We start from the raw sequence: 14,594 nt of genomic DNA on the forward strand, positions 1-14,594 counted from the left end.
GAAATATAGAATCACTGTGTTGTAATCTGGAACTAACATAGTGTTGTAGTTCAATTATATTTCAAAAAACAAATATAGAAAACAAAAAACAAAAAAACTACGCAGCTCCATAACAAGGGAAGGCAAGGTCAGTTATAACTCTACACACCAAAAGCTATGCTCTGTGGCTCAGTCCTCTCAGCCTCCACGCTCTGTGTGTACTTTGTTATGGGCACTTTTCATAAGCTTTTGTGTATACACCTGATATTCCTCCACGATGTACCCTGTTCCTTGAAAGCAGATACCAACCTACACTTTCTTAAACCTTGTGATGGGTGGAGTGTTTGTGTCCCCTTCAAATTCATATGTTGAAGCTCTAACCCCCAAAGTGACTGTATTTGGTGATAGGGCTGGTGAGGTATAAAAGTTAAATGAGGTCGTGAGGGTGGGGCCCTCATCCTATACGACTGCTGATGCTGCTACTGCTGCTAAGTCGCTTCAGTCTGTGCGACCCCAGAGATGGCAGCCCACCCGGTTCCCCCATCCCTGGGATTCTCCAGGCAAGAACACTGGAGTGGGTTGCCATTTCCTTCTCCAATGCATGAACGTGAAAAGTGAAAGTGAAGTCGCTCAGTCGTGTCCAACTCTTAGTGACCCCATGGACCGCAGCCCACCAGGCTCCTCCATCCATGGGATTTTCTAGGCAAAGTACTGGAGTTGGGTGATATGACTAGTGCTCTGATAAGACGAGGAGGAGACGCCAGAGCTCTCTGCCCATCATGTGAGGACACAGTGAGAAGGGGGCCATCTACAAGCCAGAAAAAGGATTCTCACTAGGTATCAACCCTTCTGGCACCTTGACTGGGACGTCTAGCCTATGGACTGTGAGAAATAGATTTCTACTGTTTAAGCTATCCAATCTGTGGTGTTTTGTTATGGCAATCTGAGCAGACTAAGAAACCTCTTTTTATATGAGCACAGCACTGACTATGTAGTGAGGTTATACAAAGGGCTAAAGTTCAAAGGTTACCCCCAAACATTATTTCCATCAGACATTAACGCTTCTTTCACAACAACAAAATCTTTCAGTGGTAAGTAGTGGCAAAGTAGATATCTCTGGATGGCAGTTCATTTCCTTGCACACTGGTAGGCAGAGGTGCCCATGGGAAATGACAAGACCTAAAAAGTGGAAGGCAGGGGTGCTACAGACTGAACTGTGTCCCTCCCAAAGTCATATGTTGAAGCCCCCCCACCCACAATGCAGCTTTTAGGAGATAACTAGGGTTAGATGAGATCGTAAGGGTGGACTCCTTTTCTGATAGAATTGGTGGCTTTAGAAGAGGAAGAAAAAGGAAAAATGCAGCCATCTATGAGCCAGGAAGAAAGGCCTCACGGGAACCACGCCAGCACCCTGATCTCAGACTTCCAGTCCCCTGAAGTAAGAAGATAAGTTTCTGTTGTTTGAGTCACAGCCTCTGTTATTTTGTTACGGCATCCTAAGCAGATTAAGGCAGGTTTGGGTGCTTAGCAGTAGGGTGCTGCTGTAACAAATACCTAAAAATATGGGCAGCTTTGAAACTGAGTAATGGGTGGAGGCTGGAGGAGTTCTGAGGGGTATGCTAGAGATATGAATGTTAAAGGTTGTGAAATAAAATTTATATTTTATGGCAAGATAAGAAAAATTTAAACACAACTCTTCTCTGGCCTCTCTCCCCTCACTGTGCTCTGTATATCTGCCAAACCTCTCCCTCAGTAGGAATATCTGCTCAACCATAAAGAGCAACATTCTTCTAGCATCAAGACAAGTCCCTCCTTAAAAGATAATAGTCCTTCTTGACCGTGTAAGGGGTCACGTGACACACCAGGATGATGCTTAGACCTGGATAATGTAAACTGTCAATAACACATCATTTGATGTAGAGCCCTCTGTCTCAAAAATATCTTATACAACCGTGCCTTGATTTCTAACCAGCAGAAAAGTTCTCAAGAGCTTTCTGAGATGTTCTTCCTGGGATACAATCCTCAAATTTGGCTTGAATAAAATTTTCCAATTCTTTCTTAGATTCACTGATTAATTTTTCATTGACAAGGTGATTCTGGCAAAGGCTGAAAGACAAGAGACAGCTGGAGAGAAAGCTTCCATCTTCTTAAAGAACACAGAAATAGTCATGAGTACAATGCCGTTAGAGAAATAGACATTAAAGGCCACTCTGGCAAAGTCTCAGATGGAAAGGAGGAGCTGCAGGAAAGGAGATCCTTGTTATAAAGTGGCAAACAACTTGGCTGAATTGTATTCTAGTGTTTTGTGGAAGGTCTAACTTGCGAGCAATGATACTGGATGTTTAGCTATGATTTCCAAGCAGAGTGTTTAAGGAGAGGCTTGGCGTTTCCTGACTGCTTATATTAGCATGTAAGAAGAGAGAGATGGGCTTCCCTGATAGCTCAGTTGGTAAAAAATCTACCTGCAATGCCGGAGACCCCGGTTCGATCCCTGGATTGGGAAGATCCTCTGGAGAAGGGGTAGGCTATCCACTCCAGTATTCTTGGGTTTCCCTTGTGACTCAGTTGGTAAAGAATCTGCCAGCAATGCTGGAGACCTGAGTTCAATCCCTGGGTCGGGAAGATACCCTGGAGAAGGGAAAGGCTACCCACTCCAGTATTCTGGCCTAGAGAATTCCATGGACTGTATATCCATGGGCTTGCAGACTCAGACACAACTGAGTGACTTAAGGGATGAATTGAAGAAGAAACTTTTAACCAATAGGAGCTAGAACGTGAAGACTTGGAAACTTCTCAGCCTGGCCATATTGCAAGAAATAAGAAAGCGTGTACTGGAGGGAACACCACATGTGTGGTTGTCTTATTATCACTCAGTACAGAGTTTGAGAGATTATGTGAGTAGAAGCACTGCCATCTGAACTGAAGGGGGCAGAGACAGGACCGAGTGAAGGAAGCTGTCAGATTCCTTGGACTTGACAGGACAGAGTGTGGAGCTATTTAGATGGGAATATGCACCATTTTGCAAGTAGAGGAGAGAATGACCCCAGCAGTGATTCAGAGATCACCAGGGCCACTGCCTCAGTTTCAGCAGGTCACACTGGTCTTCATCCCAAAGCCTTAAGGGCAAGACTGCCCTGCAGAGCCCTGGTGGCCTAACTGACAGAGCTGTGGAGGCAGGGCCACTGCCCCAGTGGGTCTGGAGGGAATAGCATGTAACGAAAGAGGATTATTCTCAAGCCTTAAGATCTTATGGAATTCACGTCACTAGGCTTGGGACTTGGTGGGACCCATCACACTTCCCTTTTTCCCTATTTCTCTCTTTTGGAATAGGACCATCTATCTTGTGCTGGTCCTGCCATCCGGCTTTGCATATAACTTGTCTGGTTTCTCAGGTTCAAGCAGGAGAGGAATCGTTCCTTAGGATGTCTTATATCTCACAACTCATGATAGCTGATTTAGATGATATTTAAATGAGATCTGGGACCTTAGACTTCAGAGTTGATGCTGAAATTAATTAACAACTTTTGAGGCTGTTGAGATGGAATGAAAGTATTCTGCACATAGGAAAACCAGGAATCTGGGGAAGGGGGGATCAGAGGTAGGATATTATCAACTGCATTGTGTCCCCTCCCCCAAATTTATATGTTGAAGCCTTAAACCCTAATGTGATTATTTCTGGAGACAGGACTTTTAGGAGGTCAAGTTAAATGAGATCATAAGGGTGGAGTCTCTATCAGATAGGACTGATGGTCTTACAAGAAGAGAAAGATCATTCTCTCACGTGTACCCACTCACACTGAGGAAAAGCCACAGGAGAATGAAGCTACCTGCCGGTCAAGAAGAGGGCTCTCACCAGAACAGAATCAGCTGGCACTCTGATCTTACAATCCTAGGTTCCAGAGCTGTGAGAAGTATGCTTGTGTTGTTTAAGCCACCCAGCCTGCAGTGTTTTGTTATGGCAGCTTCAACTGTCTAATACAGGGGAAAAGATGGGACCTGGAGTCTATAATTGTGGATAATGTAAAAAGCTGAGAAAATAAAAAGACAAATAAACTTTAATTATGTGGACTAATCCAGGAAAAATCTGCAATTTTAAACTCTGTGGTTAATTGGCCAATTTTGATAATTTGATTGGCAAGCTTTTTTTTTTTTAATACAAGTTGTGATATAATTCACATACCATAAAATTCACTCTTTTAAATTGTAGAGTTCAGTGGGTTTTAGTAATAATTCTGGTAGCTCAGATGGTAAAGAATCTGCCTGCAATGCAGGAGGCCTGGGTTCGATCCTTGGGTAGGGAAGATACCCTGGAGAAGGAAATGGCAACCCACTCCAGTATTCTTAGCTGGGAAAACCCATGGACAGAAGAGCCTAACTGGCTATAGTCCATGTGGACACTAGAGTTGGACACGACTTATGATTTCAGGAGGATGTATTACTATTTTTGCTCCTTTTTTAAAAAGCTGGATTACTTTTGAGGCAGTTCCGAACAGAAGGCAAATGAATTTCCTGTCACAAATGAGAAGTCTCATTAAAGCGAGCAGGTTGTACTGCTAAAACCCTCACAGAACCCCAGTCCCTCTAAGGCCGCGTTTCTTACCCAGTGTGGCGAGGAGAAGGCCAACGATGTGTGAGTGGGCGGCGATGGCCGGGCCCACGCCTGGGTGGATGGCCAGGTTGGCGAGCACACGCGTCAGTTTGATGAGCACGTCCTCTGCCTGGGCCGGCCTCCGTGCCTCGGGACGCTCATCTCCTTCCCCCCAGCGCTTCCCAGAATGCAGATCCAGCTTGTAGAAAGTGTGGAATAAAGACAGCAGAGTTGGGATGCTCCCTTTCTCCTTGGAAAACTGCTCACGAGCCTGGTTGTTTTTTGCTGTCAGGTTGCCAAGAATAAAAACAACGCGAACAACTAAATCCTGCAATAAATTAAAGACAAAGAGTTACGAGAGCAAAGGGGCTGGGACAAGTTGGTGGGAAGAGGACAGTATTTAATTAATTCATGATTTAATTAATAGTAAGATGGAACACGTCTGGTTTCTGCTGACTTGTACAGTATTTGATTCCCAGGATTGGTGCAAAGTGACAGAGGAGATTAAAAGCATTTGGCAGCAATGAAAGAATAGAAACTGATTGATGCTGTTAGCAAGGTCTATTAACTTCAGATCCTTCATCTGAAATTCAGGCTGGCTTTTTTTTTTCCTTCAGAAAACAATTAGTTGAGTGAGATGACATTACTAACAATGTGTTATATAAATCTAAGCCTTGACACAAACAGGTTTCTTGAGCACCGAAATCTTTTCCTAAAAGTTCACCTCCTGCTCAAGCACTGTATTTCTCAAAGTGGGGTGTCTGTCCCATAGGGGCAGTCAGTTTGTGTTACATCAGACTTTCTCAGCCGGGGCACTGCTAATTCTTTGTTATGGGGGGCTGTTTATGTTTATGTTTTGTTATTGGGGGCTGTTTATGTTTATATGGCACCCCTAACCTCTCTTACTAGATACCAGAAGCCCTTCCTCACATACCACAACCAAAAATGTTTCAATGTCCCGTGGGGGCAAAATTGCCCGCAGATGAAAACCACCATTACAGAGTATTTACCACTTGAAAGCAGTATTTGTTTTTCTTGAGCAGGGTAGTGGTTACATGGCTGATGCTTTTATAACTGTTTGCTAAATGGTACATATGTGTTTTGTGCACTTTTCTGTATATAAGCCGTTGTTGTTGTTTAGTCGCTAAGTTGCATAGGACTCTTTGCGACCCAATGAACCGAACTGTGCAAGGCTTCTCTGTCCATGGGATTTCACAGGCAAGAAGACTGGAGTGGGCTGTCATTTCCTTCTCCAGTATATAAGCTATATTTAATAACAAATAAACGTTTCTTTAAAATCTCAGCTGAGAACAGTTTATGACTGCACAAGAAACAGAAACAACTGTGCTCTTAATTTGACAACAGTGGGCAGACAGACCAGTTCTGCTGTTGAAGGAACACTTACTGAGGGGCTACAACTAGCCAGGGTGCTGATACTCATTGCGCGGGTGCTGTTTACAGACAAGAAACAGGGTTGGAGAAGCCGCCCTTGTCACAGCCAGTGAAGGGTGGAGTTAGGATTTGAACCCCGGGTTACCCAGATCTGGCGTCTTTGGTACACTAGTGCCTCCCAAGTGGCTCGTTATTTACCTCCTCCTTTGCCTTGACAGCTTTCTGAGCAGTAAAGGAATTATCTCCTTTCAAATGCAAATATGAGGAGGAATTCCACAAACCCTACCTTATCAGATCTGTAGTTAGCAGCAGCCTTAAGGAATTGGGACAGAGGGCAAAAGGCTGGGCCGGTTTTTCTCCAGGTGGGACCTGGGGGATGGGAGCAGCCCCAGCACTGCGTGTGGCCTAAAGACAGTGGAGGATCCTGGACAAAGGGCGAGATGCTGGGGCTTGCCTGGGTCTGCTCTGCCAATACCAACTTGTTCCTGCTTGTTCCTGAAAACGTTTTCCCTGGCCCCGGCGGAGAAGCAGCCAGGCTGCTGCTTGTGCAGCTGTGAACCATTTGCCAACATTAAGAAAGGACAGAGTCTAACACGATGTGTGCTGGCCCAGGAGAGTTCACACCCAGAAAAACCTCAGCTGGGCAGTGTGCAACCCATCACGCAGGTGGTCCAGGCACGGGACTCACTCCTGCCCCCACCACAACTGGAACGCTAGTCCTTGGGTACGTTTTGAATGCTGGGGTCTAGGGGAATACACATACATACAAACAAGGATGAGGCAAGGTGCTCTGAAGAGTTCGCCATCTACTTGAGAAAACAAGGCTAATAATAAGTGGAGAGACTGCAAAGACTGAAAGGGCTAAGGAAGAAACTAGACACCCAAGGGGATTATGGTTCCCAGCCAGAGAGCCAGGCAGCCTGGGTCGCACTTCACTTGGCCTTTCTGTCTCTCGATTAACTCATCTGTAAAATGGGGAAAATACTGTGATGCAAAATTAAATTCATAATGTTAAAAAAAAAAAATTAAATGAGACAAAACAGACAAAGCACAAACTGTAGTGAGTGATGATTCAGGCACTGTTCTGAATCCTTTACTATCAGTAAAATATTAGTAGCGTAAACCTATGTGGGAAAGACACAGAGGTTTTAGAGGAGCCTAGATAAGAGGATGCTCAGCGAACAGGGGGTGGCAGCGGGAGAGGTTAGCAAAATTATGACTATGGTTTTGAGTTCAACCTTGATAAGTTAATAAAAGCAGATATGTGGTGTGGAGGATAGGTGAGTTGACACTGGGGAAAGGAGCATGTCCTGAGAAAGAATACCTGGGGCAGTCCCTCTCCTGGTCTGGGGTCACCTTGTTTGTGTCTGATCACCAGACAGTTCCCTAAAGAAGCTGAAGCAGGTAGGTCTTAAATCTAAACCAAGCTCACAAAGTTGTTATAAAACTCCAGTTTCCCTTCACGTGAAACCAGTGGTTACTTCATGTAATTCCCAGTGGGCCAGGCCTCTCCCTGGGCTCTGGAAAGACAGTACTCTCTCCCTCTCTTGTCACACCCAACAGCAAAGCAGACCATTTTCCAACCAAGACAGAGGCTGTTTCTGAGAACTAGGCTCCTTGAAGGAAAATTCCACTGTGTTTTCTAAACTGAGGAGCAAGAGTTTTTCCCATAAACTCTGATACACAATTTCTGATTAAAGACTGCACTAGCCCTACCTCTGAAAATTGTAATAATTACTATCATTACTAATAGTAGTAGCAGCAACTAATACTCTGTGTTTATGATTCACCAATCACTGTTCCAAGCACCTAGGTACACAAATCAACTAATTCTCTGAAGTGACGATCTGCAGTTCCTTAATTGGAACAAAATGTTCCCACAATTCGGATAGCCACCTCCCTCATGCCCTAGGCAGTAGTTATGGCCAACATTTCTAGACTTCCCGGTGTTCCCTGGACTTGCTCTTATTTCCACAAAAGCACATTAAGCAAGACAGGAAAGACATGATCAGTGTTTTTAAATGACTTCTTAAAGCACACAATATATAGCTGCATTCTGTTGGCTAAATCAAGAGCATTAATTTACCTCCTAAGATTTGTCTTCTGAAAGATGCTAGACTATTCATTCCACCCCTCTCCCTCTTGCTAGCTCTGCCCCTTCACCTCTACCTCCAATGTTTGTTTTTCTGGTTGGTCTAGCTCAGAAGACTTCTCTGGTCCTGTACCACCTCCAACCGTCACTGCTGATTTGCTGACCAGATCTCTGGCTGCAGGTAAAAGCAGGTTTCCCCCTAGGTCCTCATTCTTCAAAATTCAAATTTCTACCCACCATCACATTTGGTCCCACAAGGGAAGACTGGGTGCTGCTTTTCCTGCTTGAAAACCTCCCTCAGGCCCTTGCCACTTTTAAAATTCTTTGATTCAAATATCTCTGTGGGTCCTAATATGGCACAGGTTATTAAGCCTGACACGGGGATAAGAAACTCTAGGCTTTAGGGCAGGAAGAGTTAACGCTGCCGCAGTGCCTCTCTCCCTGCCTTCAGATGGAAAAAGGAGGGGGTGGTTCCTGGCAGCAGCGGTGCCAACTGAAGGATGGCATGCAGAATCAACAAATGGGCTGGCAGATTGCACTGTGTGCACCACCAAACTTCCAGCAACTGCTATGCTTGCTACTTCTGTCCTCTTTCTCAGGGTTGTCTAAAGCATCGTCTTCTTTTTCTCCCCTCAACCCTTCTCAAATATGTTCTCCATGAATCTCGAGAGAGAATGGAATAGGCCAGAGCAGGGGCAGGCTCACAGGCAGCTGGCTGAGGTGGTGTTTCCTTACTCCCCTGCCAGTGCTTGTCTGGACTCATTGGGAATTCTGAACGAGGGGGCTGAGCAAGAGGGCCCCTTAGCTCCCCACGGGTGGTCTGTGCTCTGTGAGGTACCCAGCCCCTGAACGGTGTTACCGTGAGGTTGTTTATTGTTCCACAGCCCAATCAAGCTCAAGTCTACTAAATATCACTTAATTAAAATCCTATAAAGATTTGAAAAATTACACAAAGGCCGAGATCATCAATTTGCAGAGAAATAACTCGCAAAAAACAATTTCATCATCATGCCAGTCTCCTTTGAGGTACAGAGCCTCTCCTTTATTCTAAGACAATATCTGAGAACCACCTATAAATCAACACTGTTACAGCCTTTTTGTTAAATTGAACACAAAGTTGCATGTTCAGACCACAACTATGTAGTTTTGAAACAGCAAAATGAAGATGAATCAGGAGAATCTCTTTTTTTTTTTTTTTTAAGAAGGCAATCTAGTATAACCAGTTCACATAGACTTTCTAATTTTGCTTAAAAAGGAGTCAGCCCAGCAACAGCTCTGGCCAACCAGAACTCAGACAGGTTCACGTACTGGACGAAGCCTGACCTCAACTGTGCGTCCCAGGTATAGCCGGTAGAAAGCTGAATGTTCTCTTTGGTTTAGCATAAGCTGTGCCCTCATGAGCAAACATGTTACTCAGTCTGAATAGGCTCCACACGCCTGTAAATCAAATTACTTTAACTGGAACAAAACAAGGAGCAGGACACTGCTGAACAGAGTGGTCTCTGTCAAGTTCCAGCAACAGCCTCTGTGTTGACTGTTATTTTCCATGTGAGAAACACTGGCCTAAAGTCAATGAAGGAGATTTCTACCTACTCAGAGATGTAGAAACTGAGGCTTGAAGAGGCTCCCTGGCCCCAGAGTCCCACACTGGTTAAGAGAAGAAGCAGGACTCGGACAATCACTTCTGTACTCACAGATGGATTCCCAAACCACTTCAACCCTCCTCCTCATTCCCATGACCCTCGTCTTCCCCAGGCTCAGCCCCAGCGGCATCTTCTATTCTTCCCTCTCTCGGTCACCAAGCTCCCTCCACTCTGTCATCTCAGAATCTCCCCTGACTCCCACTTCCCACACCCACTCTGGCTAACCCAGTCTGTAGACTCTTGTCAGAGATCCTTGACGGGCTCCTCCCTCTGTGACCAAGGTTAACACCACTTCTAGAAGCGCAGCTCTTACATCACCCCCTTGTTCAAAATCATCCACTGCCTATAAAATGCCAAAGCCAGCATCTAATTACCATCCAGCCCCACGTGACCACTTCTGCCATTACCTCACTTTACTCCCCACCCACTGTCCACTCTTCCCTGACTCCACACCCTTCCTACCCACAGAACCTTAAAATAACCCATGTGCATAATGTTGACCATGGGGAAGGAACCATATCAAGATGTCACAGAAAGAATCAACTATATTCAGCAGGCTCCATTACTTACTTCAGAGAATACTTGTCCTAAGTCAAGGAAAACATTTTAGAAAGGTTTTCAAAAATGGGTTGAAATTGAAGGGGTTGTAAATGTGCTCAAAATTGGAACCCTCCTTTAACCAGAAAATTAAACTCATCAAGATGCCCTCTTTAAATTTTGGTTAGAAACTTCTCACGCAATCTGGATCTGAGAGCTCAATCAGGATTTGCAATTTGCAACATTTACCCAACTTCCCACCCTCAGACAAAACTCCAGTGTTAATCGAGCTTACAGGTGGCTTGAAGAACAGATAAATTTTACCATTGGGAAGACAGACTGCAGTGCTGCAGAAATGCTAATTAACCCCAGACTACTGAAAGTGGGTCAACAGTTTGCCCAAGTGCTGAGCCATACAAATCAGAAGAATCTGAGAGATGTTGGAAGCTCAAAACCAGAATCGAAGTAGAAAATCATTTAAAAATCAGAAGAGATTATATGTGATGCTTCCATCCATCTATCCATCCCACCAACATCCCTTAATTGAGCGCCTACTGTATGCTTCTGAACGCAGCTATCACTCAAAAGCACCAGGGCGATGCTATAATTTCACTGGGCTCTGTTCTTTTTTTTAAGTCAACAGACATAAATCAGGCATTTGGGTTCTGTGCTGAGTGGAGAGGGTGGGCGGGAAGAGCCAGCTCCACAAGGGCAAAGCAGCAGGAGCTGGAAAGAATGAACAAGCTAAGGGCTTTTTGTGCCGCCCGCCCGGTCAGGGGTGCAGACCAAGGCCAAGGCCGAAAAAAGGAGCGAGCTCAGCCAAACGCTCACAGCACCCACTGGGAATGTGGCTGCCGAGGGGCTGGGAAGACAGCCACAGGGCCCTCCTGCCAGGCTGGAGGAGGAGGGCAAGCGGGGAGCCAAGTCACCATATAAAGGCGCCGGGGAAGGGGTGGAGGCGCCTCCCTCGCCAATCCTCTGTGGCCCCAAAGAGGATGGAGGAGGGGGAGAAAGGTCGCGCTATCCTCTGGCCTGCTGCTCGGCTGTGGTTGCACTGAAGAGGAACAGCTCCAAAAGGGGCCAATGTTTTTTGCTTTCAGCCCTACCCTCTCCAGACATTCCGAGTCCCGTTTTCAACAGCAGGATGCCTGAGCACTCTGAATCAGACAGCGTTCACATGCCTTGAAGACCGCCGCTTGCCCTGGACGAGAGAGGCTCAGCTTAACAAGCAGTACAAGCACGGACACGCTGGGGGATTCCCAGACAGCGTTCTCTGAAGCTGACGATTGCCCTGCATCGGGAAGTTCTGTTTCACAAAAGAAGCACAAGGAACTGAGTGTATCTAAAAGTGGGGAGGATTAGACAGATAGCTGTTTAATGGACAGGAGTGATGGGAATGTAGATAAAGGTTATTATTTTTTTTTTTGGACTGTGACCTTTGCAAAACATTGCCAGACTTACAAGTCTTATTTGAGGGATTTTACCTGATCTCCTGCCCAGTAGATATTTATAGAAGAAATGGGGGAAAATCCTTCTGTGCTATCCAAAAAAACAAACCCAAACATATTTTGGTGAGCTGCTAAATGTGGCGACGCTGATGTCAGAAGCACCCCTGAGGCAGGTCTGCTTTGCAAGGCTGCCACAGACCCCGCTCACGCCTTCCACACTGGGCCCATCTGCTTGCACATTTGGTTGTACCAAATGCAGTTTACACCATAAAGCATACAATATGTGCACAGTTCTTAAATGAGATTTGTCATTTCACTGAATTTCGGTCAGCATTTTAAATAGATACATTTCTTTGTGCTCTAGTCGAACTTACAAACTGCACCCGGCTGACTGCAGTGCTGTGTTTTGGTCTCAGTTTTTGTGTGTGTGGGAACTGGGAGTTACCAGTTGGACCATGGATCCTGGACAAATCAACCTCACAGACAGACATGAGCCAAAGAAGTTGCCCTTGTTCTCCCTGAGGAAGTCCTTTGTGAGAGCTGGGAGGAGTGGATTCCTTTTCTCTGAGACTGCCGATGAAACCCTTGGCTTGTACCACAGCCATCATATTCTGACAAGCTCGCGTCACTGAAGGGCTATGGGTGAACAGAGTTGTTGTGAACCCAACCATGCGTTATTTAAAATGAACAAATTGTCCTCAGCTTTGTTGCAAACTTAACAAAGGTTAGATATGGAGATATACTGAAATTTCTCAAAGCAAAAATAAAATTCGGTGGTTGCTTCATTAGCAAATGAGTCAAGAACAACTTGTGGCTTGTCTAGCTAACCAAGGATAAGGAATCCTCCCTTCCACTGCCAGTTCAAGGATCCCCAGGGCTCACTTCTCCTCAGTAGCCCAGTGTGACCAGTGTCGGAAGCCCCATTTGTGCAATGGCTTGTTCTCAGTGTCATCTGTTTTGACACAAGTCTGGCAGAGAAAGTCCCTGGAAGGGTCGAATGGCCCATCTCCTTTTCTCTGGCTAAGAAAGTGCTCCTTGGCTACCTTGTGCCTCAGCAAAAGGCACAAGGCGGGTGGTTATCACCACTTACTGGGGAAATCTACACCAACACCTGGCCTGTCTTGCTGATTTGGTTCCTACTTTGTAAGGGAGATTCACTTTCAGCCACATGCCTGAAGATGAAGATTGACCCTGTGTGGCTGCTTTGATTAATCACTTTAAAATCTCTTGAGGATTTGTACAAAACCCTCCGCTGTCAATTTTGGGGAAAACAATTTAAGGGGCCATCTTAATAATTTACACCACAGGTTCCCACACCTGCTCTTCACCTGAGGTACCTATTAAAAATAGGTTCTTGGGCTCTGTCCCAGACCTGAATCAGGCTCTCCCAGGGTGAGGCCTGAGAACCTGTATTTTTAAAACTCCTCAAGTTTAGGAGACAATGATTCAATGATTCAAATCAAGAAAGAATTCAATATCTCACCACTTTAATACCTAGTGTTTTTATATCATGTTATATATCAAAACTGATATCATATATCAAACTATGAATCCATGTTTCTTTTAAATAATTCTCACAACACAGACAGGTAGAAAATAAAGGTGAAAATGCTCTCCCCACCACCTTTCATTATCAACTGACCTAATAACTGAGACAGATTAAGGGCACTCCAAAAAGACCAATTTTCATATGCTGAAGTCAGACTTTTCCTTGAAAAGAGATGAATATGAATAAGGTGTGGAAAAAAATAAACAGGAAAAAATTTTTTACTTTTGACATTTTCTCACTTTTTCTTTTTTTCCCTTTAATGGAATGCACCACCAGATGGGGGAGGAAAGATTCCACTTCTCCCAGCAGCCATCAGCTTTGGTGCTACCTGGTTCCAAGCAGCATCTCCCCCTGGTGGACGGGGGAAGCGGCTGGCCACAGTTTCCTGCTAAGCTCCTCTCCTGAGTGATCAAAAAACACTCAAAGAGGTGTGTGCAGGTGACAGTTCATTTGTCACTAGAGAGGGGTTTTCTTTCTTTCCTTCTTTCTTTTTTTGAGATTTTTGTTTCTATGTTCTCCAAAAATACACTAAGTCATAACGTGATTAAATTTAAAAATAAGTCCCAGAAAAATGAAATCTCTGCCAATTATCAACGTAGCCTTCCAACTTTTAAGACAAAGGCAATGCTAACCTCTCAGGACAAAGATAAGGGCTGCAGACTGATTGCTGAGTCCCTGGGTGACAGCTCTGTACACGAAGAGACTATAACGGGTCCAAAGTGTGCATGTGTCTATAATCCAAGCTGGCCTTGGAGAAACATTTCCTAGAACTGAAACAAAAATAGTTCTAGGAAGTAATAATTCCAGTTTAAAAGTTGCTGGACGACTGGGGTACATTTCAAAGATCAGTTCAAAAGTCTCAATGTCCAAGTAAAGCTCAGGTGGAGCAAAATCTGAGCCACCAAAGATTAAAACACTCACATCAGGATGTGGTGTGCGGTTTCTGTTTCTGGAAATCACTTCTATCTCTTGGGAAAGAGGAAAACAAATCTTATCCAACTAGTCACCTGGGCCAAAGGGAACAGGAACCTAAGATGCTGTGCTGGTCTGAAGTAATTTAAGATCCAGCATTTCTGTTTTGCTGCTGTGTATGGCAGCCCATCAACAAGAAAAATGTGGGGAAAATTATTATTTCCTCCTCCAAAGTAGGAAGAGGAAAGTAATATTTAAGGAAGAAGTACTAGAGGACTAGAAAAAAAAATATATTGTATAACACTTTACAGATTCCAAAGCATTTCACATACACAAAATTCATTCTTTCAGCACTTATCATGAGTCTGTTATGCCAAGAATCATCTCAGGTTTATAAAGACAAAGCCTGTGTCCTTAGGAAATCCCAATAGTGCATAAGGCAGCTACACAAATG

The 14,594-nt window shown here is 44.7% G+C and overlaps 1 protein-coding gene across 5 annotated transcripts in view; it reads right to left on the minus strand.

Annotated features, from left to right (window-relative positions):
- ARMC2 (armadillo repeat containing 2) overlaps positions 1-14,594 on the minus strand; it is a 123,979-nt gene that overhangs the window by 23,895 nt on the left and 85,490 nt on the right. For all 5 annotated transcript variants that reach the window (XM_027551266.1, XM_027551263.1, XM_027551264.1 and 2 more), the window contains exon 13: positions 4,580-4,895. In XM_027551266.1, the coding sequence (XP_027407067.1) occupies positions 4,580-4,895 (316 nt within the window). The remainder of the gene's footprint in view (positions 1-4,579; positions 4,896-14,594) is intronic.

This window comes from Bos indicus x Bos taurus, chromosome 9 (assembly GCF_003369695.1).
Source record: "Bos indicus x Bos taurus breed Angus x Brahman F1 hybrid chromosome 9, Bos_hybrid_MaternalHap_v2.0, whole genome shotgun sequence".
NCBI classification, from domain to species: Eukaryota; Metazoa; Chordata; class Mammalia; order Artiodactyla; family Bovidae; genus Bos; species Bos indicus x Bos taurus.